Source organism: Monodelphis domestica, chromosome 7 (assembly GCF_027887165.1).
Source record: "Monodelphis domestica isolate mMonDom1 chromosome 7, mMonDom1.pri, whole genome shotgun sequence".
NCBI lineage: Eukaryota > Metazoa > Chordata > Mammalia > Didelphimorphia > Didelphidae > Monodelphis > Monodelphis domestica.
In genome coordinates this window covers 173,952,538-173,978,145 of record NC_077233.1, presented here as the reverse complement: position 1 = coordinate 173,978,145, position 25,608 = coordinate 173,952,538, and the positions used below count along the sequence as shown (strand labels likewise).

Below are 25,608 nucleotides of genomic sequence, written 5' to 3'. Positions count from 1 at the left end.
TTCAGCCACACAGGGCTCCAAAAATATCTTGAGGTGAAAGTTATGGGATGTCCTCATAGACTAGCAGTGCTATTATTTACAAAAGAATGAAAGGGAGTATTTTTTTTTTTCCGCTTTACAAAACAACCATATCTTTGAGCTCTTGCTGGACTTGATAACTTTGATGCACTACCTTCTTTTTCAATGGAACTGCTATTCCTTTTTTCCTTCTAAAACAAGGCCCTGCCTTCCCACCTTCCTTTCTCTCAAGAGACAAAAGTGGGTCCTTCTCAGTATGGGAAAGCCTCTACACACCAGGAGTCTTCAACAACCAGTTTCAGAGTTTAACAATTGAGACTAGAACACTGCTCCCTTAAACAATAAGAAACATTAGGACTTGCATCTAGCTCAATGCTTTCTTTCTGTTCATCCCACAGGAAAGACAAGCCATAGGCCATAGTCAGAGCATTCTGCCTTCTTAACAAAAACAAAAAAAGTCATAATTGAATCATCCAAGAAATTGTTTATGGTCCCTCTAGACCCTCAGACTCTCTTTTCATTTAGAATAGTGAGTCTCTTTCCATTTAGTAAAGAATTTGATCAATTTGCCATAGACTACACCCTACAGCCTCATGAATACTAGTTTCAATTGTCTTTCTCACCATTGTCTTGAATTCAAGGGGGGAAATACTCCAAAAAAAATTACCTAACAAGTCGTAGAGAGTCTTTACGAATATTCACCAAGCTTCGCAGGGTCTTCACAGGTTCATGGGGAGCAGGCGTGACATAGGGAAACTAGAAGACAAAAATCAAAACCATTTTGAAGTTGGTTATCTACAGATACTACAAAATGCTATGCCAGACTATCTTCAAACTCAAGGGTACAGGTCTCAACAGTCACATCTAGCTACAATCTAGGCCAAATCTAGATACAATCAACTGGATCATAGAGTAGCTGGGAAGGAATCACAGTATATATAACACATTAATATAACAATTTAGTATTTTGTGCTTTCCATTTGGCCATTAATATAAAATTCTAACAAGGGTTCTGAGGGTGAAGGTACAATCTATTTTATAGATGAAAAACTGAAGGAAAAAGAAAGACAGAATAGTTAAGTAAGGCTTAGAATTTAAAGATTATCAAATCCTATTTCCATACTAAATCCTTAAAAATAAGATCCCTTAGCACTTTATTATTTATTATATTATTATTATAACATTATTTTAAATTACATAATTCCTGAAGCCCTGGAAGGCGGTGAGTCTTTGTTTTCATTATTTAATTCCCTGTTCTCAAAAGGCTATCTTCACTCTTCTGAAGAAACAGTAGGAACTCCCTTCCAACATATTCAAACCCCATCTACAGAATAATCTAGGCTAAGAAATTTAGACAGTAGACTTCCGGGTAAGATGGCGGCTTAGAGAAAGCTGAAGTTCAGATCTCCGGAAAACCCTTCCCGACCGATCTCAAACTAGAAGCTCCTAAGGCGCCGAAATTCAAAACGATCAACAGCACAGACCCTGGGAACCCTCCTCCTGGACCTGGACCCGGTTCAAAAGGTACAGCTCCCCTTAAAAGCCAGAACCCGAGATCCCTCGGACCTCAGGGGTAGGAGCGCAGAGTCCAAGGCTCCCGGAAGCGGCAGCCGCGCCGGGCTCAGAGAGCAGGGTCTGAGGAACAACAACCCTCAGGGTCTTCTACCCAAGTCCCAGTCCGGGTGAAAGTTACTGCCTGGGGCCTCCGCTGCAAAGAGCTGGTCGGTCCGGGTGAAAGTTACTGCCTGGGGCCTCCGCTGCAGAGAGCTGGTCAAAACAACAGCAACCCTCAGGGCGGGCAAGACAGCCTCACAGGCTGGATCCTGCTATCCAAGTCTCAGTGAAAGTCTGTGCTCTCGGAGCTTGGGGAAGCGGCAGCCCATCCCCCCGCAGGCCAACGAAACAGCCTCACGGCCAGGGATTCTGAAGGCAACTTCCGGAAATCGAGCCAGGGGGAGAGTGTGGCCTCGTGGTCCGACCCTTCCATTCCAGTTCCAGTGAGGCATATTCAGTTTAACCCAGGGAACGCTCATAGAACCAACATCTGCCCAGGACTAAAGCCACTGATCACCAGACAAAGACAAGAAAAGCCAATCCTCCACGTTCAGAGATGACAAATTCCACAGAAGCACAGAAGCCCCAAAATACCAAGAAAAATAAGAAGAAAGGGGCGACTCTGGACACATTCTATGGAGCCAAAATACAAAATACAGAGCAGATAGAAGAAGATATACAAGAAAATTCTCCAAAATCTTCCAAAGGAAATAGAAACTCTCCACAAACCCATGAAGAATTTGAATCAGAAAGGACCAAAAAGATGGAAGCCCTCTGGGAGGAAAAGTGGGGAATGATGCAAAAGAAATTCACGCATCTACAAAACCAGTTTGACCAAACTGTAAAAGAAAACCAGGCTTTAAAGCAAGAACTAATAAAGCAAAGCCAAAACACCAAGAAATTAGAAGAGAACATAAAATATCTCACCGACAAGGTGATAGATCTGGAAAACAGGGGGAGAAGAGAAAATTTAAGAATAATTGGACTCCCAGAAAAGCCAGAAATAAACACCAAACTGGACATGGTGATACAAGATATAATCAAAGAAAATTGCCCAGAGATTCTAGAACAAGGGGGCAATACATCCACTGACAGAGCTCACAGAACACCTTCTACACTAAACCCCCAAAAGACAACTCCCAGGAATGTAATTGCCAAATTCCAAAGCTATCAAACAAAAGAAAAAATCCTACAGGAAGCCAGAAAAAGACAATTTAGATATAAAGGAATGCCAATCAGGATCACACAAGACCTTGCAAGTTCTACGCTGAATGATCGTAAGGCATGGAACATGATCTTCAGAAAGGCAAGAGAGCTGGGTCTCCAACCAAGAATCAGCTACCCAGCAAAACTGACTATATACTTCCAAGGGAGAGTATGGGCATTCAACAAAATAGAAGACTTCCAACTTTTTGCAAAGAAAAGACCAGAGCTCTGTGGAAAGTTTGATACCGAAAATCAAAGAGCAAGGAATACCTGAAAAGGTAAATATTAAGGAAAGGGGAAAAATGTTATCTTCTTTTACTCAAACTCTCTTCTATAAGGACTACATTTATATCAACCTATGTATACTAATATGTGGGGGAAATGTAATGTATAAATAGGGGGTAAAGAAAGACCAAATAGAATAATGGTTCTCACACAAAGATTCACAGGGGAAGGGGAGGGGAAGAAAACTCCTATAAGAAGGAGAGGAAGAGAGGGGGGGGGGGGTTACTTAAACCTCAATCTCAGGGAAATCAACTCTGAGAGGGAAAAACATCCAGATCCATTGGGATCTTGAATTCTATCTTACCCAACAAGGGTAAGGAGAAGGGAAAACCAAGGGGGGGAGGGGGAGAGGGAGAACAAAAAGGGAGGGAAAGAGAGGGGGGAGGGGGAGGGAACAAAAAGGGAGGGACTAAAAAGGGAAACATCAAGGGAGGGGACAAGGGGGACTGATTCAAAGTAAATCACTGGACTAAAAGGTAGAGCCGAAGAAGAAAAGGTTAGAATTAGGGAAGGCAATCAAAATGCCAGGGAGTCCACAAATGACAATCATAACTTTGAACGTGAATGGGATGAACTCACCCATAAAACGTAGACGAATAGCTGAATGGATTAGAATCCAAAACCCTACCATATGTTGTCTTCAAGAAACACACATGAGGCGGGTTGACACCCACAAGGTCAGAATTAAAGGATGGAGTAAGACCTTCTGGGCCTCAACTGATAGAAAGAAGGCAGGAGTGGTAATCATGATATCTGATAAAGCCAATGCAAAAATAGACCTGATCAAAAGGAATAGGGAAGGTAATTATATTTTGTTAAAAGGGACTCTAGACAATGAGGAAATATCATTAATCAACATGTATGCACCAAATAATATAGCACCCAAATTTCTAATGGAGAAACTAGGAGAATTGAAGGAAGAAATAGACAATAAAACCATACTAGTGGGAGACTTAAACCAACCATTATCAAATTTAGATAAATCAAATCAAAAAATAAATAAGAAAGAGGTAAAAGAAGTGAATGAAATCTTAGAAAAATTAGAATTAATAGACATATGGAGAAAAATAAATAGGGATAAAAAGGAATACACCTTCTTCTCAGCACCACATGGCACATTCACAAAAATTGACCATACATTAGGTCACAGAAACATAGCACACAAATGCAAAAAAGCAGAAATAATGAATGCAGCCTTCTCAGATCACAAGGCAATAAAAATAATGATTAGTAATGGTACATGGAAAACCAAATCTAAAACCAATTGGAAATTAAACAATATGATACTCCAAAACCGTTTAGCTAAAGAAGAAATCATAGAAACAATTAATAATTTCATCAAGGAAAATGACAATGGCGAAACATCCTTTCAAACCTTTTGGGATGCAGCCAAAGCAGTAATCAGAGGCAAATTCATATCCCTGAAAGCTCATATTAACAAACAAGGGAGAGCAGAGATCAATCAATTGGAAATGCAATTGAAAAAACTCGAAAGCGATCAAATTAAAAACCCCCAGCAGAAAACCAAATTAGAAATCCTAAAAATTAAGGGAGAAATTAATAAAATCGAAAGTGATAGAACTATTGATTTAATAAATAAGACAAGAAGCTGGTACTTTGAAAAAACAAACAAAATAGACAAAGTACTGGTCAATCTAATTAAAAAAAGGAAGGAAGAAAAGCAAATTCACAGCATTAAAGATGAAAAGGGGGACAGCACCTCCAATGAGGAGGAAATTAAGGCAATCATTAGAAATTACTTTGCCCAATTATATGGCAATAAATACACCAATTTAGGAGAAATGGATGAATATATACAAAAATACAAACTGCCTAGACTAACAGAAGAGGAAATAGAATTCTTAAATAATCCCATATCAGAAATTGAAATCCATCAAGCCATCAAAGAACTTCCTAAGAAAAAATCCCCAGGGCCTGATGGATTCACCTGTGAATTCTATCAAACATTCAGAGAACAATTAACCCCAATACTATACAAACTATTTGACATAATAAGCAAAGAGGGAGTTCTACCAAACTCCTTTTACGACACAAACATGGTACTGATTCCAAAACCAGGCAGGTCAAAAACAGAGAAAGAAAACTATAGACCAATCTCCCTAATGAATATAGATGCAAAAATTTTAAATAGGATACTAGCAAAAAGACTCCAGCAAGTGATCAGAAGGATCATTCACCATGATCAAGTAGGATTCATACCAGGGATGCAGGGCTGGTTCAACATTAGGAAAACCATCCACATAATTGACCACATCAACAAGCAAACTAGCAAGAACCACATGATTATCTCAATAGATGCAGAAAAAGCCTTTGATAAAATACAACACCCATTCCTATTAAAAACACTAGAAAGCATAGGAATAGAAGGGTCATTCCTAAAAATAATAAACAGTATATATCTAAAACCAACAGCTAATATCATCTGCAATGGGGATAAACTAGATGCATTCCCAATAAGATCAGGAGTGAAACAAGGATGCCCATTATCACCTCTACTATTTGACATTGTACTAGAAACACTAGCAGTAGCAATTAGAGAAGATAAAGAAATTGAAGGCATCAGAATAGGCAAGGAGGAGACCAAGTTATCACTCTTTGCGGATGACATGATGGTCTACTTAAAGAATCCTAGAGATTCAACCAAAAAGCTAATTGAAATAATCAACAACTTTAGCAAAGTTGCAGGATACAAAATAAACCCACATAAATCATCAGCTTTTCTATATATCTCCAACACAGCTCAGCAGCAAGAACTAGAAAGAGAAATCCCATTCAAAATCACCTTAGACAAAATAAAATACCTAGGAATCTATCTCCCAAGACAAACACAGGAACTATATGAACACAACTACAAAACACTCGCCACACAACTAAAACTAGACTTGAACAAATGGAAAAACATTAACTGCTCATGGATAGGACGAGCCAATATAATAAAAATGACCATCCTACCCAAACTTATTTATCTATTTAGTGCCATACCCATTGAACTACCAAAATACTTCTTCACTGATTTAGAAAAAACCATAACAAAGTTCATTTGGAAGAACAAAAGATCAAGGATATCCAGGGAAATAATGAAAAAAAACACATATGATGGGGGCCTTGCAGTCCCAGACCTCAAACTATATTACAAAGCAGCAGTCATCAAAACAATTTGGTACTGGCTAAGAAACAGAAAGGAAGATCAGTGGAATAGACTGGGGGAAAACGACCTCAGCAAGACAGTATACGATAAACCCAAAGATCCCAGCTTTTGGGACAAAAATCCACTATTCGATAAAAACTGCTGGGAAAATTGGAAGACAGTGTGGGAGAGACTAGGAATAGATCAACACCTCACACCCTACACCAAGATAAATTCAAAATGGGTGAGTGACTTAAACATAAAGAAGGAAACCATAAGTAAATTGGGTAAACACAGAATAGTATACATGTCAGACCTTTGGGAGGGGAAAGGCTTTAAAACCAAGCAAGATATAGAAAGAATCACAAAATGTAAAATAAATAATTTTGACTACATCAAACTAAAAAGCTTTTGTACAAACAAAACCAATATAACTAAAATCAGAAGGGAAACAACAAATTGGGAAAAAATCTTCATAGAAACCTCTGACAAAGGTTTAATTACTCATATTTATAATGAGCTAAATCAATTGTACAAAAAATCAAGCCATTCTCCAATTGATAAATGGGCAAGGGAAATGGATAAGCAGTTCTCAGATAAAGAAATCAAAACTATTAACAAGCACATGAAGAAGTGTTCCACATCTCTTATAATCAGAGAGATGCAAATCAAAACAACTCTGAGGTATCACCTCACACCTAGCAGATTGGCTAACATAACAGCAGAGGAAAGTAATGAATGCTGGAGGGGATGTGGCAAAGTAGGGACATTAATTCATTGCTGGTGGAGTTGTGAACTGATCCAACCATTCTGGAGGGCAATTTGGAACTATGCCCAAAGGGCGACAAAAGAATATCTACCCTTTGACCCAGCCATAGCACTGCTGGGTCTGTATCCCAAAGAGATAATGGACACAAAGACTTGTACAAAAATATTCATAGCTGCGCTCTTTGTGGTGGCCCAAAACTGGAAAACGAGGGGATGCCCATCAATTGGGGAATGGCTGAACAAACTGTGGTATATGTTGGTGATGGAATACTATTGTGCTCAAAGGAATAATAAAGTGGAGAAGTTCCATGGAGACTGGAACAACCTCCAGGAAGTGATGCAGAGCGAGAGGAGCAGAACCAGGAGAACATTGTACACAGAGACTAATACACTGTGGTATAATCGAACGTAATGGACTTCTCCATTAGGGGCGGTGTAATGTCCCTGAACAACTTTCAGGGATCCAGGAGAAAAAAAAAAAACACCATTCATAAGCAAAGGATAAACTATGGGAGTGGAAACACCGAGAAAAAGCAACTGCCTGAATACAGAGGTTGAGGGGACATGACAGAGGATAGACTTTAAATGAACACTCTAATGCAAATACTATCAACAAAGCAATGGGTTCAAATCAAGAAAACATCTAATGCCCAGTGGACTTACGCGTCGGCTATGGGGGGTGGGGGGGAGGAAAAGAAAATGATCTATGTCTTTAACGAATAATGCTTGGAAATGATCAAATAAAATATATTAAAATAAAAAAAAAAAGAAAGAAATTTAGACAGTAGGCAAAAATTATCTGTTCCAGAAGCTTGATCATCGAAGGTAGAAGACAGATGCAACAGCAACTATAATTTGTTCCAGGAAAAGTCAAATGTTGGTGATCATGGGAGAGAATCAAGAGAACATTTTTAGTAGAATAAAGTAAGTTACTATTAGAGTCTTGGAGAAGGAAAAGGCTCTGAAAATAGGAATGATCCCAGTGAAAGTTCTGTCCTATATTCAAATTCTTTTAGCAGCAAAGATTAGTCAGTCTGTTAACTAGCATTTGTTAAGGACCTACTATGTACTAATAAGTACTAGGTATATAAAAAAGACAAAAAACAGTCCTTGAACTTAAGGAGCTCACTTTTTTAATTATAAAGACATTTTATTTTACCAATTATATGTAATATCAAATTTCTTCGAAGTTTTCCAAAGTTATATGATCCAAATTGTCTGTCTCCCTCCCTATCCTCCCCGCTCCTGGAGCTGGCAATCAATTCAATCTGGGTTATACATGTATTCTCATGCAAAACATATTTCCATGTTTTACATTTTTGTAAGAGAATAATATTATAGGGGCAGCTGGGTAGCTCAGTGGATTGAGAGCCAGATGAGACCCATCTAGAGATGAGAGGTCCTAGGTTCAAATCTGGCCTCAGCCACTTCCCAGCTGTGTGACCCTGGGCAAGTCACTTGACCCCCATTGCCTAGCCCTTACCACTCTTCTGCCTTGGAGCCAATACACGGTATTGACTCCAAGACGGAAGGTAAGGGTTTAAAAAAAAAAAGAAAATAATATTATAAAACCAAAAGCCCAAATGAATTAAAGTGAAAAATCTCAAATTTGGTTTGCATTCTGACAAGTTCACATTTTAAGGGAGGAGAAAACATACAAACAGGATAAATTAGAGGTAGTCTCAGACAAAAGATCCTCAGATTCAAGAGGACTTGATTCTTAACAAGTAATGAATCTTGAGCTGAGATCTGAATGAAGCTAGGGAAGTCAGGAAGTAGAAATGAGTAAAGAGAGTGGTACAGATGTGGGGTGGGGGAAGGGATACAGTCAGCAACAATACTTGGGAGTCAAGAAATGAAAGTTATGTTCTAGGAACAGAAAGGAAGCCAATGTCACTGAATTACAGAGTTCAAGGATGGATGGAAGTAAGGCTTAAGAAAACTGGAAAGGTAAAACGGGGTTTTAAAAGCCCCAAATGGGATTTTATATTTGATCCTGGTGGCAAGAGGGATCCAGTGGAGTTTACTGAAATGGGGGAAGGAGGGGAGAAGGGGAGAGAATACTGTCAGACTTGCATTTTTGGAAAATCAGTTTGACAGACAAGTGGAAAATCCACCCAACTTCTTAACTGAAATAAACTAATAAGCATTGGTTGGGGCTAGAGAGAAGAACATCATTTTTGCAGCCAATCCTTCAGTCTTTCACACCTATCCCATTCTTTCTGATATAGTAGTTTACTGCAGTCAGTCAGTCAAAAAATATTTATTAAGCACCTACTATATGTCAGGCACAGGAGATAAAAAAAGCAAAAAGATAGTCCCTGCTTTTTAAAGAATTCAATCTAATGGGAAAGATAAACAAACAAATAAGTACAAACAAGCTATATACAGAATAAAAAGGAAGTAATCAACATAAGGAAGGCACTAGAGAGCTACGGCTAGAAATAGGAGGTCCTGCCCTCAAATCTGGCTTCAGACACTTCCTGGCTGTGTGAACTTGAGCAAGTCACTTGACTCCAATTGCCTCTCTCTTGTGACTCTTCTGCCTTTGAACTAATACTTATTATTCATTCTAAAAGAGGTTTAAAAGAAGAGGAATCAAGAAAGACTTCCTATATAAGGTAGGATTTTAGTTGGGACTTGAAGGAAGCCAGAAGGTAGAGATGAGGAAGGAGAGCATTCCAGGCATGGGGGAGAGCTAGAGAAAATGCCCATAGCTGAGAAGTGGAATGCTTTGTCTAAGGCCAGTGTTCCTAGACTGAAGAATATGTTAACAGGATGTAAGAATGTAAGAAGCCTGGAAAGGTAGGTGGGCTGTGAATGCCAAAAAGAATTTTACATGTCATGCTGATGTGATCTGAGTTGCTGGAGTTTATTAAATAGGGGGATGCCATGGTTAGCCTGGAAGCAGGCAGATATCAATTTACCTCAATTTCAGTGGTTAATCATGATATTTGGATCAAGAAACTGATGGAACTTGATAAACCATAGCAACAGAGGTCCTAGCAACCTCATCTCATACCATGAAGTAAGTCAAGCCACACCTCTAACAATTCTAGTCCACATGCATATAAAATCTTCTGGACCCTGCTACACACAAGGTGTGTAAATGGAGATTCTGAACCCTAGATTTCAATCCCCAGAAGTCCTTGGTATTTCCCAGAATTCCCTATAATCTTTCCTAAGTCTCCACATTGGCGAGATCACGTTATTGGTATTTAACTGGCAGTAATGCCTCCCATGCTCTCTTCCTTCCTTTGCAATGATGTAGCAAGTATAGTGGTAAACTAAGAGTCGGGATTTAAACGGGCTAATCAGCCATTGGCACGTGGTTTTTTCTTTGTATCCTCTTTGTTCCTTGATTTCTAATGATCCTTAATAAACCTCATAAAATATAATAGTTATATTATTAGAGATATAAGTTAATTTTTACAAAGGTATAGGCCTGAGGGTCCAAGGTCAAGAACTTGCCTGCACTGGTCTGTTGCCCAAGAAGTTCAGATCCATGTTTTCTCCAAAGAGGTAACCCTCAGGGTGGGGTGTGTCGAATTTCTCACCTCCCATGAAAAAGTGTGTGGCAAAGTAGTTTCCTAAAAAAGACAAAAACACAATTTCAGATCATGCAGGTCATCAGTGAAAGGAGTGCATTGGATGAAATGAGCAGCCCACCCCTAAAGGAGGTTATTCTGTAAGCAGAAGCTGGGATCCACAACCAGTTTTCTTCACGGTCTTACTCTGGGAAAATGTAGAGGATGCCCAACCTCTTCTTCAGATTTGTCTGTGTTAATTTTAGCTTTGTTACTTCACTTTCTGACAACCTCCCACTTTATGTATTTCTTTCATGAGTAGGAAAGGGAATAGGGCAAAACATCTCAATCTAGGGACTTACAGTAACCATTCTAAGTTTTGTGCTGACTTCTGGTAAACTAAACTTATCAAGTAGACTTCAAAACCATCCTCTGAAACTACATGTTGGCTACTACAGCTAAGTTCTGATATTATTTTGTTGAAAGGTACAACTTTGCTCATCATTGTCTCACTTCTACTCTCTTGACTTTGTGGATACACACAAGCCAATGGACATGAAAAATAATTCAACGATCCACAGGAACCCTTGGACAAGATTTTGAAAGCTAATCTGATTTACAACATAATTCCAATAGATTGCTCTTCTCTTTTCCAAAACCAAACTCACACATGCCCTAGATCCCATTTCCTCCCATCTTCTCCATCAAATTCTCCTTCCATCATTTTTCCCTCTCTCTAATCTTTGACTTTTCCCTATCTACTAATATTCTTTACTTCAAAAATGCCCACATCTCTATCCTCTTGAAATTTTCTCAGACTATCCCACTGTCCCTGTATCCTACAGTCTTATAATTCTCCTCTTTCTGACCTTAAAAAAGTTTTATATATTTGGCACCTCCACTTTCTCTCCTCTTATGTTCCTCTAAACCATCTGTAATTTGGCTCCAAAAACCATCACTCAACTAAAATGCTTTCTCCAAAGTTAATAATGATCTTAATTGCCATATCTGAAGGTCTTTTCTCAATCCTGATCTCACTATACCTATACACATCTGACACTGATGATTAAAATTCAGGAAAATTAGGGTCAAAGAACATAGACATAGCTACTTGGGTATTCATGAAACTACAGAAGGAATATCCCCTATTAGGATGTGTTATATCTTTATTATTGAAATAACTTCTTAGTTCACTACTAATGCTGCTGCCTAACCTTTCTAAACCACTGAATATAATCTACCATTGCATAATGATGCAAACAAACTGAAAGTACTGATATTATAGAGACAGGAGCTGGAAGGAGATTGCTTATAACAGGGCCAAAACATTCCTAAAGGGTATTACACAAGACTAGATACAGGAACTTTATATTGGAAAATACAGAAATAATTATGAGACAAATAAAATGAGGAAGAGGCGCTTTTAGCTGGGGCCCAAACTTACCCAAACAGATAACGAATGACTACAGGAATATATCATATGATCAGCTTAAGCAATCATGATTGTTACTATCATAGAAGGAACTGATAAGAGACTGAATGCAGATTGAAGCATACCATTTTCATTTTATTTTCTTCATGAGTTTTTTTCTTGTATTATGATGTGTCTTCTTTCCCCAAATGATGAATGTGGAAATATACATTGCATGATAGCGTATATATAATCTATATCAGATTTCTTGCCATCTTGGAAGGGGACAGGAAAGGAAGGAAAGGAAGAGAATTCAGATGGCAAAATGTCAGAAAAAATGTTGAAAACGGTCTCTATATGTGTTTGGGGTGAAATATAATAAAATATTACCAGAGAAAACAAAAAATATGACCAGTCACAATTCCAGAGGACCAATGATGATTGTTCCTACCTAGATAGCTACCTAGTTCCCGATATACATTATTAGAAACAAACAATACAGGAATTTGTTTTGCTTGATTGTAGTTATTTAAAAAAAATTTTTCTCCCTCCCCCCCTCAATGGGGAGGATAGGTGAGGAAGAGGAAGGCTAGTAATAGGGTTGCAAAAAAAAAGGAGAAAAGAAAAAAGGTATCCAGAAGAGAACAGAAGGAAAGTCGGAAGGAAACAAAGAAAAGTAGGATAGCTTTGAAAGCTAGATGTTGAATTTTATTTATACTTAAAAGGAAAGGCAAACCATGAAATAGATGTTTGCAATTTCTGATTTTCTTCTGTTCTACTTTTTTTGTGAAAGTGCTCATTTTATTTGGTGTTTGTTAAATTTTAAATTTTTTTAATATCAATAAATTAAATACTAAAAAAAAAAGAGGTTTGTTCTGCCTGGTCCCAGAGGAAAAACTAGTGTCAGAAGAAAGAAGCTGAGATTGAGACTAGATAGAAGTAAAAAATGTCCTAACAATTATAGATATTCAAAAACTGAATAAACTGTCTTAGAAAGGGTTATATTCTCCCTCACTAGAGGTCTTTTAGCAAAGACTAGGCAACTATCTGTCAGTGGTGATTCTTACTCAGGTATGGATCTGAGATACCTGTAAAACCCTGAGATTCTGTAATTGTATGAAATGAGTCAATGCCTTCAAATGCCCCAATGGGGTTATTATGATCCTTATAAACTATGTACACCTTGTTGAACTACAATGCTTGTTGAGGAATGGGTGATTTTTTGTGACTACCCTGTATGATGTCATAAAAATTTTGATGTAAGCTAAGCTGATTTTTAGGTTAACATTCACTTAACATATGTTCAATTCTTTTAAGTCCTTGAAAGATCCTTTTGGCAGCTTAGTAGTAGTCTCTCGGTAACCAAGGATGACGATTGTCTTTGTGCGCTTTCATCTATGATGTAGATGAGCGTGCACAAAAACACCTGTGCGTGAGGGAGATTTAAGTGGAAAAGTCGATGCGCAGAGACAGTCCCTCTCTCTCGGCGTTGGAAGCCTGGGTCCAGTGGCACGAAAAGTCGTTACACCTGGAGACTTCCTCAGCTGCATTGGATGGCCCTGTTGTCCTTTGTGCTCCAACACGCCCTAAGCACTCCACAGTGCTTTGCTGCGTTGCCCTCTCAGCCCTTGAACCTTCTTATTGGTTCCCTTGAACCTTCTTATTGGTTTCTTCCATCTGTTCTGCCAAAGCAGTCTTCACATGCTGGGTGAACAAAGCCCTGGTTCACCAGAGGTCGATGACCCGATGGCTACCCTCACAAGATTTGGCTGGCCTGTTGAAGCCGTGTGGCCGCTGCCACATGCTAGCAGCTACTGGGAGCCACAAGTGAGAGCTGGGTGTCAGGTGAGGGTCAGAGGCTGGAGAGCTACCCTAGGAGGGCACGGCAAGCCCTCCATACCAGAGATACTACTCCTCCCTGAGCACCCCATACACTTTCCAAAACAAAATATTCCTTCATGGCTACCACTCCCCTTTATGTACTGTTTTCTTCATGAGAATACAGGCTGAGGGCAGGTATTATTCTTACATTTGTATTTGTATCCCTAGCACTTAACATAGAGTTTGACATAATAGCTTTAAATGCTTTTTCATTCATTCATTCATTCATTCATTCATTCATTCATTCATTCATTCATTCATTCACAGATAAGACACCCCTATGGAGGATTTCTAGAAAGACAGACAAAAATTAGACAGCACGGGTGGGCTTTAATTGGAATACCTATATTGAAGGATGAATGTTTATTATTTCTGTTGAGAGATTTTAATTTTACTTATAAATAAAATAAAACTTAGCAGTCAACTAAACTGCTAGCACTCTGCCTCATTCCTCTCACCTGATTAGGCTTGGAAGGACTCTATTTAGATTACCATCATATAAATATAATTCCATATTCCCCATAATTTGTACCTCTTCTTGTAGTAAATAGTTCTATATGCTACATACATATTCAGGTCAACATCCTTCAGTATGACAATGATTATTTTATTATAGACAATGAAACTAACATGCTTTAGTCACTTATTTAACAAGTGCAGAAATTACAGGTACATAAGCCAGATGTAGTTTGGTTTTGTAGAGCTTTCTTGCTATGTTCTTCCTTTATTTTAGATATTTCTCTCTCCAAAACCCATCAAGCAACTCAAATCTCCACTTCTCCCCACTCTTACATCTATGCTAGACCAGGATTCCTTTGCTTGGATTCTCAGTTTCCCTAAGTCCAAGTTTACCTTCCTGACTGCTCCCATGGTCCATAGTATTTTTCTAATTTCTGTCTCACCACTATACTTAAACAACTCTCCTTTCTGCTAAATCCAAAAATCTTTTTTCTGTCCTGACTTTTCTTGACATCTCTGTAGCATGTGATACACTGGACCATTCCCCACTTCTTAATAACCTTTTTATTCTGCTTTGTAACACTAGATACTAAAGGTTCTCTTCCTACCTCTCTGCCTTTGTCTCCCTTTGTCCTTTCTCACTGGCTCTTTGTCTCTCCTACCTACACTTCAGCATGAAGAGGTGGCAAATCAAATAAAGAACCGGGCCTGGGATCCAGCCTCAGATACTTCCTACCTATGTGACCCTGAGCAAGTCACTTAACTGTGTTTCCTCAACTGTAAAATGAGCTGGAGAAGGAAATAGGCAAATCATTCCAGTATCTTTGCCAAGAAAACACCAAAAAAGGTCATGAAGGGTCAAACATGCCTGAAAAAAGACTAAACAACAATAACTTTAGCATAAATATCCCCCAAAATTATAACCTACACCCTCTCTTTACAGATCTTTCCTTTGGTGAACTCATCTACTTTCTTATGTCTTCAAGTATTACCTTTATGTAGATGATTCTTAAATATGTATACTCCCTCTCAGGCCTCTTCCTAGAGCTCTAAAATAGTTTTTCTAACAGACTTTTATGTATCTCTACTTGAATGGCCCACCAGCACCTCAAATTCAACATGTCTAAAAGTGAATTCATCAGAGGCATCTAGGTAGCACTGTGGTAGAGTGCCAGGACTGGCACCAGAAGGTCCCAGGTTCAAATCTGACCCCAGACACTTCCTAGCTGTGTGATCGTGGGCAAGTCACTTAACTCCGGTTGCCTAGCCTTTATCATTCTTCTGCCTTGGAATCTATGCTTCATACCAATTCTAAGACAGAAGGTTCCACATAGGTTCCAGAATCTGAAGACTTGGTTTCAAACCTCATTTTTGATACTTACTTCCTAGGTGTCCTTCAGCAAGTTACTTAATCTCCTTGGACCTTAGTTTCTTCTTTGAAATAAAGGGGCTGGATGGTCTTTGAGATCTCTTCCAGCTCAAATCTATTATCCTAAGATATTCCCCCAAGCCTGCTCCTCTTCCTAATTTCTCTTTTTCTTTTCATGCTACAATTGTCCTCCTAATCATCCAGGCCCATGACCTTCCTTGTCATTTCCCCCACAAATCCAATCAAATGCCAACTCTTGCCATTTCTATCTGCAATATCTTTATTTAATATCTGGCCTCTCATCTCCACTCAAATTGTAACTAACCCAGTTCATGTTCTCATCTTTTCATGTCTAAATTATTTTAATAGCCTCCTAACTGATTTTCTTGTCTGGCCTATTCTCTCTCTCCAATAAGAGTTCATCCTCCATTGTATCTGAAAGAGTAATCATCCTAATGCCTGCTGTGATCATGTTATCCTACTATTCAAAACCATCATGGTTCTCCCATTGCTTAGTGAATCAAATTTATTTAGTTGTTATTATTAAACATGTGACCCTGGCATTCAAGTCCTTGCTCCATCATTATTCCATACTAATACTCTTTATTTATTTTGAATTCTAGCCAAATGAAAATACTCTCATCATTCTCAAGGATCTCTTTCCTGTTACTCTTCCATCTTCATCTCAATGAAAGTTACACATCCTCAAACTTCTTAGAACCTTTTGCTGGCTCTCCTTTGTCCCCATCACAATCTTCATTATATTTATGTTACATGTTATATCCTATTCTCCCTTCCCTCCATTAGACTATAAGTTTCTAACGGGCAAAGTCTATCTCATTTTTCAACTTTGTATCCCCAGTCCCAGCACAAGTGTCTTGTACATAAAAGACACTAAGTAAATGAATTAAAATTGAAATAATTATTAACATGTTCATTTTTCAACCTTTCTCATTCTTCCTACTAGTTTTGGACATCTGGTTTCTCTCCAGTCTTGTTCTGCTATAAGTTAGTTCACCAGCTGCTGTTTGTTAAACTCAAAAGAAATCAGAGATTAGAACATTTTACAACCAAGTTCTGCTATGTATCTATTAATATATTTGCACATGATGGGGGATAAGGGATGGTGAAGTTAGTATTTCACCAGAATTCTTTATTATCCTTACTTACAGGTGGTATCCAGTATTTATTACTTAAAATATTATCCTTATTTATCCTTTCTTACAGGTGGTATCCAGTATTTATTACTTAAAACAGAGCAAGGAGAATTACTGGACCAATTGTTTTATGGAGTGGTTTTCCAAATGTTAATCATATAATTTGATTTTTTAAAATTAAGTACATTAAATAAAAAGTTGAAAAAGAAAAATATTCAAATTGTAATTCGAGAAACAAAGAAAAAGAAGATGCACAAAAATCTTCTCTGTTAAGCATTCCCTGAATAATCCCATATATCAGTCATTCATTTAGAAAATCTTTACTAAACATCTACTATGTATATAGGACCTATATCTGAGATCTACAAAAGAAGGTAAGGCAAGAGGTCTGCTTTCCAGGAATTTATAACCAATCTAATTAAGGAAACACAACTACCTTACACAAAGTAGGTCCTCAATATTTGTTAAAAGAATGAAATACTTGTGGGAAATTATGAGAAATTGAGGGGATTTGGACAGCAAGTGGTTAATTATGGGAACTGAGTGAAACATGCTGACTCCATCTTGTGACTCAATTCTGGAGCTAGCTTAGTTCCTTTTCTACTCAATTATTGGCCTAGTCCAAATTCTGTCTTGTGTGAAAAGTTTATTTAATGTGGGGATTGCGAGCGCACTTTATTGCACTGTTTGAACCTAGGTCTGCATGGCTGGGAAACTGGACCGCCTGTATCTGCTGTTTAGAGACTCTTCTCCAAGGGCCAAGGACTAGGTTATATTGTTCAGAAAGGCTGCTAGATCTTAAGACTGATATAAGGAGTTTTCTCATGTACATCACAAGCAATCTATATGTCTTATCTGAAATCTGGACTCCATCCTGATCAATCAGTTGTTTTCATGTTCCTTTGACTGTTTACAGACACTTGGGAAGAGTGATATACTTCTTTTCCTGAATTTGGGAAATTGTACCTGTTTACTCTCCCCCTTCCAACTTGGTAAGTCCCTAATCTTTCCTCCCATTAGAAATCAGATTACCTAATGGTATGTTGTTTCCTTTAAGTTAATTGGACTTATTTGACTTTTTTAATGTATAAAAGTCCATCTTCCCCAGCATTCAAGGTCCAGTGCGAAGCTGAAGAAAAGGCCTGGCCCCAATCTGTTGGATAATTGACATGCATTGCTTAATAAATCGACATGCTCAGAAGATCGAACCTTGGTCTCAGTCATTTCATTTTTGCTTATTACAGCTTGAAACAAGTAACTGAGATCAAAACCAAAAATTTTTGAGTATGATATTATGATGTCCATGGCACTGTGTTTGGCCTGTGATTACAGCAATAAAATATAATATAAGATTTAACAAAACAAGTAATAGAAACAATGGAGTGGAATTCAGAGAAAGTAAAGTGCAACATTAGAATGGCTGTGCTCCATTTCTTTCTTTCCCTTCGGTAATATGGAACAGAGTTTGTATTCTACTAATTTGTACTACCCAGGGTTTCTTTGGAATTATTATGTCTTTTCCAATTGTGCTCACTCTATTCATCATTAAGACTACAAGCTTTTCAAGAAAAAGAACTGTGTTTTCTTTTCTATCTCCCCAAGGCTGAATAAGTACATTCTAACCCTGTGAATCACTTAAGAGCCTCTCATTCCACAACCATGGATGTTGGCTGTAAAGCCTAAGCAAGCTTCCTGAGGCCTCCTTCTATGTCTAGTTGTATTCCTCATAGGGAGGGCGGGGCCCACAGTAAAGATGCTTTGAGGCACAGGAGAAGAAATGCAAGAGAACACCCTTAAGGAACTTAAGGAACTTACTGCCTGAGGCTGGATAATGAATATATTCCTACAGTTTTTTTCAGTTCCACAGAATTCCATCATCACCAATAGAGAAATGTCAGCTACTAAGAGTGGCATAATGGAAAGAAGTGACACACACAGAAGAAAGAGTATTGTTCTCAGGAGTCCTAGGCTGGAGCTTCCTAGAGAGTAATCAGGAAAAGTTATTTAACCCTCTCACCTATAAAATGGAGATAACAGTTCACTAACACTGACCTCCCGGGAATGCTAAGAGAAAGGTGTGGTGTAAATCTTAAAGTCTTATGTAAATGTAAATGTGAGCTATTATTATTAACAGGAAAAACTGAGAATGGATAGTAGTTAGGCTTTTGGATCTGGAAAACACTTTAAAAATAAAACCCAGACAGAAAAGCCAATTACACAGTTGGGGAAATCAAGTTACCTAAGAGGCATGACTAAAAGGAATTAGAATAAAAATATGAATATTCAATCTTAGTCTTCTTTCACCAAGCCAGTAGATTTCTGGTCAAACAAAGTCACTAATTATCCACTTACAGAGAGGGCAGAGATGATTCTTAGTTCCTGACTTCAAAGCATCAGTCCTGATTGCTTCACCCATTTCCTGATACTCTAAGAAGCTGATTTATTTTGCAATGTTTTCCCTCCAAAGATCTCTGAGCAGGACTTTTTACTACACTTGTATTAGTACATTTAGCTCGGCTGCTTAAGTATACAGTCTGCCTTGACAGTTCTACAAGTCACAACAAATTTACAAGGAAGACTTGGAACACATGTACTATTTAGACTGGCTGAAGATCAGACTGTATAGCCTTAGCTGGCTTTCTGCCTTTGTGGATCCAGACCCTGTGGTCTGATCTGGCCCATGAAAAATGTCCAAGCAACCTTTTCAAGGAGGGAGGGGTTGGGCAGCACCTGGAAGTCAGACATCCTCAATAATAATAATTTACATTTAAACAGCCCTTTAGAGTTTGAAGTACTTTACGAAGTAAATTATCTCCCTGGGATGCAAGCCAGATTTGTAGCCCTGACTATCCAGGAGTTCTGGATGGCCCAGGCAACCCTAGGCAGGGAGAAATACCAGCCCACTGCTTCAAGAATCACTAGTCCTTCTTCTCTCAAGGACACCATCCTCTATTCGTTTCACACTATCAATGTCTCTGGATTTTTTCACTTCTTTGTTTTATTACTGTCCTATTAAGCCTTGCCACACTCTAATCATGGATTACTCTAATCATCTGCCTTCTCTACACCTACTGATCAAGGTCACTATAAATCTATGCTTTGTTTTTGAGCCTCAATTTGCCCTCCCTACAAGACAATCCTTTATTCTTCCTTAATTCTCTTTTCATTCAAACCTTTCTTCTCTCTTCACACCTGGCCCCCACCTCAGATGAGAACTCACCTCATATTATGAAACAGAAACCATTTGCTTGAGTTCCCTCTTCTTATCTCAAAATCTCTCAGAAATAGTTCCTTCCTTTACTCCATTCTCTAATATGGCAGCCTTGTCTTGTCCTCTCCCAGGCCCATCCCTCTACATACACATTTACTTCAATCTTCTCCAGCAGGCTGCCCCCTCAATAATTTAAGCTTCTTTTTAATCTTCTCTAATCTTCATTCGTTCCCTATCTCCTGGTTCTTTTCCTGCTACCTACAAGCATTTCCAAGTTCTCCCCATCTTTAAAAAACTTTCATTAGACCTTACCATCCCCTCAAACTACCATTTAGACTTTTTCTTCCCTTTCTCAGCTAGTCTTAGAAAAAGGTGTCTATGGGTGGCAGCTAGGTGGCTCAGTGGATTGAGAGCCAGGCCTAGAGACAGGAGATCCTAGGTTTAAATCTGGCCTCAGACACTTCCCAGCCATGTGACCCTGGGCAAGTCACTTAAACCCCATTGCTTAGCCCTTACTACTCTTCTGCCTGGGAACCAATACATGGTATTGATTCTAAGGTAGAAGGTAAGGGTTTTTAAAAAATAGTTGTCTATGCTTGGTGTCTCTACTTCCTTGCTTCTCATTCACTATTCAAGCTTTTGACTTCATCATGCAACTGAAAATTGCTCTCCCCAAAATTACCAAATGATCTCTTTTCTTTCTTTTTTTAAAACCCTTACCTTCTGTCTTAGAATTGAAACTAAGTAGTTATTCCAAAGCAAAAGAGGGGTAAGGGCTAAGCAATTGTGGTTAAGGGACTTATCCAGGGTCACACCTCAAGGAAGCATCTGAGGCCAGATTTGAATCTAGGACCTCCCAATTCCAGGCCTGGCTCTCTATCCATTGAGCCACCCAGCTAGCTGCTCCCCAAATGATCTCTTTTTTTTTTTTAACCCTTACCTTCCATTTTGGAATCAATACTGTGTATTGGTTCTAAGGCAGAAGAGGGGTAAGGGCTAGGCAATGAGAGTTAAGTGATTTTCCCAGCATCACACAGCTGGGAAGTGTCTGAGGCCAGATTTGAACCTAGGACCTCCCGTCTCTAGGCCTGGTTCTCAATCCATTGAGCTACCTAGCTGCCCCCCCAAATGATCTCTTAATTGCCACTTCTGATGGATTTTTCTCAGGCCTCATATATCTTGAATTCTCTGCAGCATTTGGTACTATTAACCAATCTCTTCCTAGATACTGTCTTGGATTTTAATGACATTACTCTTTGCTGGTTCTCTTGCTATCTTGCTACCTTGTCTCAGCACTCACTATGTCTCCACTGCCAGCTCTTCACTAATATCATATCCTTTAAATGTGTGTGTGTACTCCAAAGTTTAGTACTGGGTCCTCTTCTCTTCTCTTCCTTCCTTCTCTTTTTCTCTTCTCTTCTCTTCTCTTCTCTTCTCTTCTCTTCTCTTCTCTTCTCTTCTCTTCTCTTCTCTTCTCTTCTCTTCTCTTCTCTTCTCTTCTCTTCTCTTCTCTTCTTCTCTTCACTCTTATTTGTTGATTTCATCAGTTCCTATTAATTCAGGGATAATCTCTATGCAAATCACTCTCACCTTTATATCCAGTCTTAGTCTCTCTTCTTAGCTCTAGTCCTCCACACCAAATGCATATATATCACACTGGATGTCTCACAGATATCTCAAACTCATGTCCAAAACCAAATTCATTCCCTTCCCCCTCAAAATGCACCTCCTTTCCAAACTTCTCCATTTCTGTCCAGGCCGCTATCATTCTTCCAAGTTTCCCAGATTCAACCTCAGTATGGTCCTGATCTCTTTACTCTTTCTCATCCTACCTGGCCAAACAATCGTCACAACTACTAGCTTCTATTTCCACAACATCTTCCATATCCTTCCTGTTTTTGTAATTCACACAGCCAGAGGTGTGCTAGAGTTAGCTCAAAGTGGAATTGTTAAATTTTCACTATGAGCATTTACACCTGAGAAATCTGCAAAAACTACAAATTGGCGTTTTGATTAATTATTTTGTCCATTGGCTAGATGTAAAAAAATAAAAAAGTATAATGTAGTGAAAACTTAAAAAGTATGCCCTGGCTATATATATATATATATATATATATATATATATGTGGGTGTATGTATGTATGTGTGTATATATATATATAACATATTATGTGTGTGTGTGTATATATATATAACATATTATGTGTGTGTATGTGTATATATATATATATATATATATATATATATATATATATTTTTTTTTTTTTTTAGAAAACCAATTCTTAAACATTTAGTAGTACATCTCTGCTTCAAGCCCTAATCATCTCTTTTCTGGAATACTATAACGACTTCCTGACTAATCTCCGTGGCTAAACTCTCTCTCTGTGTCTCTTGTCTCTGTCTCTGTCTGTCTCTGTCTCTGTCTCTGTCTCTGTCTCTCTCTCTCTCTCTCTCACACACACACACACTACACACACAGAATTCTCTCTACCAAGAAGAATGGGGTCTCTTGGAAGAGTTGTACTCATGAGGTCAGGAAGTGGGAAGGAAAGTATCCGATGACTGTGGGTCAAGGACATAGAGTACCTAGCCAAACAGTAGCATTCTTCAGGTACATAAGTAAAGCATTTTGAAGGGGGAGGGGAGGGTTGAAAAGGAAAAAGATTAGCCAATGGGAAAAAAAAAATATTAGGAAAGCAACTGGTGGGATTTATTATAAGAAAACATTCCTAGGACGGAGCCAAGATGGTGGAGAAGGTACAGAGACTCATCTGATTTCTACCAAATTACCCTCCAAAAAGCTATATTATAATGCCTCAAAATGAATTCTGGAGCAGCATAACCCCCAGAAAGACAAGGTGAAGTAATTTTTTAGCCCAAAATGACTTAGAAGGCCAGCACAATCACCTCCCAAAAGAGATCCCAAAAGGATAACTCCTAGGAATATGACAGACAAATTCCAAAACTCCTAAGTTAAAGAGAAAATATTGCTAATACTCAAAAAGAAACAATTCAAATATTGTGGAGCCACAGTTGGGCTAACACAAGTCTCAGTACATTCTATATTAAAAGATCAGAGGACTTGGAATATGATATTCCAGGGGACAAAGGAGCTAGAACTTCAACCAAGAATCACTTAACCAGCAAATCTGAGCATAATCCTTCAGGGGGAAAAAAATGGGTATTCAATGAAATAGAGGATTTTCAAACATCCCTGATGAAAGGATCAGAGCTGAATGGCAAACTGTACTCCCAAATACAAGACTCAAGAAAATCACAAAAAGGTAAACTGGAAAGAGAAATCAAAAGACATTCAAATAAGATTAACTGTGTACATCCCTACCTGGGGAGATGATTCTTGTAACTCCAAAGACCTTTGTAATTATTAGGGCAATTAGAAAAAATATGCATAAACAGAGGGCAAGGGTGTGAGTTTAATATGATGGGATGATATAAAAAATTAAAGTGTTAGAAATAGCAATGCTTGGAAGGAGGAGGAAGGAAAAAATAGAATGGAGTAAATTATTGCACATAAAAGTGGCATGAAAGAGCATTTACATCAATGGGGACATGGAGGAGATGGGGAAGACAGCATATGAACCTTACTCTCATCAGAATTGGTTCAATGAGGGAAGAACATACACAATCGAGTATAGACATCTATTTTAACCTGTAGAAAAGTAGGAAGGGATAAGAGAAGGGGAGGGGGGGAGACTGATAGAAAAGAGGGTAAACGGGGAGAGATGGAGGTCAGAAACTAAATAGGAAGAAATGGGATGGAGATAAGCATAATGGTGCAAATTTTTTTTACAAGTTTCTCTAATAAAGGCTCATTTCTCAAATACATAGAGAAATGAGTTGAATATATAATACAAGTCATTCTCTAATTGATATGAACAAAGGCAAAGGTCAAAGGATATGAACAGGCATTCTCAAAGTAATTAAAACTCCATAGCCATGCAAAAAATGCTCTAAATCAATATTATTTTCAGAAATGCAAATTAAAACAACTCTAAGGCACCACTCCACATGTATCAGATTGGCTATTATGGCAGAAAAGGAAAATTACAAAACTTGGAAGGAATATGGGAAGGTTGTAAACTGATTCAATCATTCAGGAGAGCAATTTGGGCCTATGCCCAAAGAATTATAAAACAGAACATACCCTTTGATCCAGCAATAGCATTACTACGTTTTTATCCCAAAGAGATTTTTTTTTAAAGACGGGGGGTGGTAGTGGTGGTGGTGGTGGTGGTGGTGGTGGTGGATCTGATGGTAGTGGTGGTGAGGGTTATATGTACAAAAATATTTAAAGCAGCTCTTTGGGGGGGGGGGCGAAGATTTGGAAAGTGAGGGGATACCCATAAACTGGTGGAATGGCTGAGTAGTTATAATATGTGACTGTAATGGAATACTATTGTGATGTAAGAAATGACAAGCAGGAGGTGCTCAAAAAACAGGAAAGATTTGCACAAACTAAACAGAATGAAATAAGCAGAACCAGGAGAACATTGTACACAGTAATAGGAATACTGTATAATGAACAACTGTGAATAACAGCAATTCTCAGCAATACAATGATCCAAAACTATCCCAAAGGACTCATGAGAAAAAATGTCATCTGCTTCCAGGGAAAAAGAACTGAGAGAATGAATCCAGACCAAAGTAAATTTTTTTAACTTTCTTTTTAATTTTTTTTCTATTTGAGTTTCCTTCCACAAAAGGACTTATACAGAAATATATTTTACATGATCACACATGTAAAATCTATATGAGATTGCTTACCAATTCAATGGGTGGCAAGATGGGGGAGGAAGAAAGGAGGGAAAGAATTTGAGACAATATTCTTTGAAAAAATGTTGGAAACTATATTTACATGTTAAAATAAAATTTAATTTTAAAAAACCATTTCCTGTTCAAGGATGAGAAACAAGGGTAAACAAATACTTTTACAACTATAAAAAAAAAAGTTCTTTTAGACTAAACTACAGGATCTTTTACCCAAGGAAAAGAAGGAGTTGTTACAACAGCGAATAGACCATATGCTTTAACATGTTCTTGCATAACTTGTTATATTTTATTTCTCTTTTAATAGTGGTTGGAGACTTCCTGCTATTGGACTGTGAGGTTAGTTCATCAAGCCATTGTAAAATAATTGTATTTTTCTATTCCTATTTTTCTCTGACATTCCCTGACTAGAATGTAAGCTTCTTGAGAACAGAAATCTTTATACTACAAGCACCTAGCACAGGCCTAGCACACTGTAACTATAAAATCAATGCTTGCTGACTAATTGACACAAAGTGGAAATGGCCACCAAATATCTTTTCACTTTGAGAATGAAGTCGAATCCTAAAATTTTAGTCCAGTTACGGTATGATAAATCTTCCTCCTCCCAAGCCTTCTTATTCCTAAAAGCTAATGACTGGACCTAGGGAATTTGAAGACAACTGCCTTAAGTAATACAGTAGAATCAGAAAAACTTATATCAACAATTTTGAGAACTAGCATTTTGTAACTGTAAAGTAAAACTTTAGAGTGAAGCTAACCTGAAATGTCATCTATCTAAAAAAGCCAAAATTTCTAAAATGTGTGCTTAAAGCTACTAAAAAAA

The 25,608-nt window shown here is 38.1% G+C and overlaps 1 protein-coding gene across 4 annotated transcripts in view; it reads right to left on the bottom strand.

The window, feature by feature from the left end:
- MGRN1 (mahogunin ring finger 1) overlaps window positions 1–25,608 on the bottom strand; it is a 137,290-nt gene that overhangs the window by 87,519 nt on the left and 24,163 nt on the right. For all 4 annotated transcript variants that reach the window (XM_007498744.3, XM_007498745.3, XM_007498746.3 and 1 more), the window contains exons 2-3: window positions 10,451–10,569; window positions 686–774 (exon numbers count right to left, since the gene is read on the bottom strand). In XM_007498744.3, the coding sequence (XP_007498806.1) occupies window positions 686–774; window positions 10,451–10,569 (208 nt within the window). The remainder of the gene's footprint in view (window positions 1–685; window positions 775–10,450; window positions 10,570–25,608) is intronic.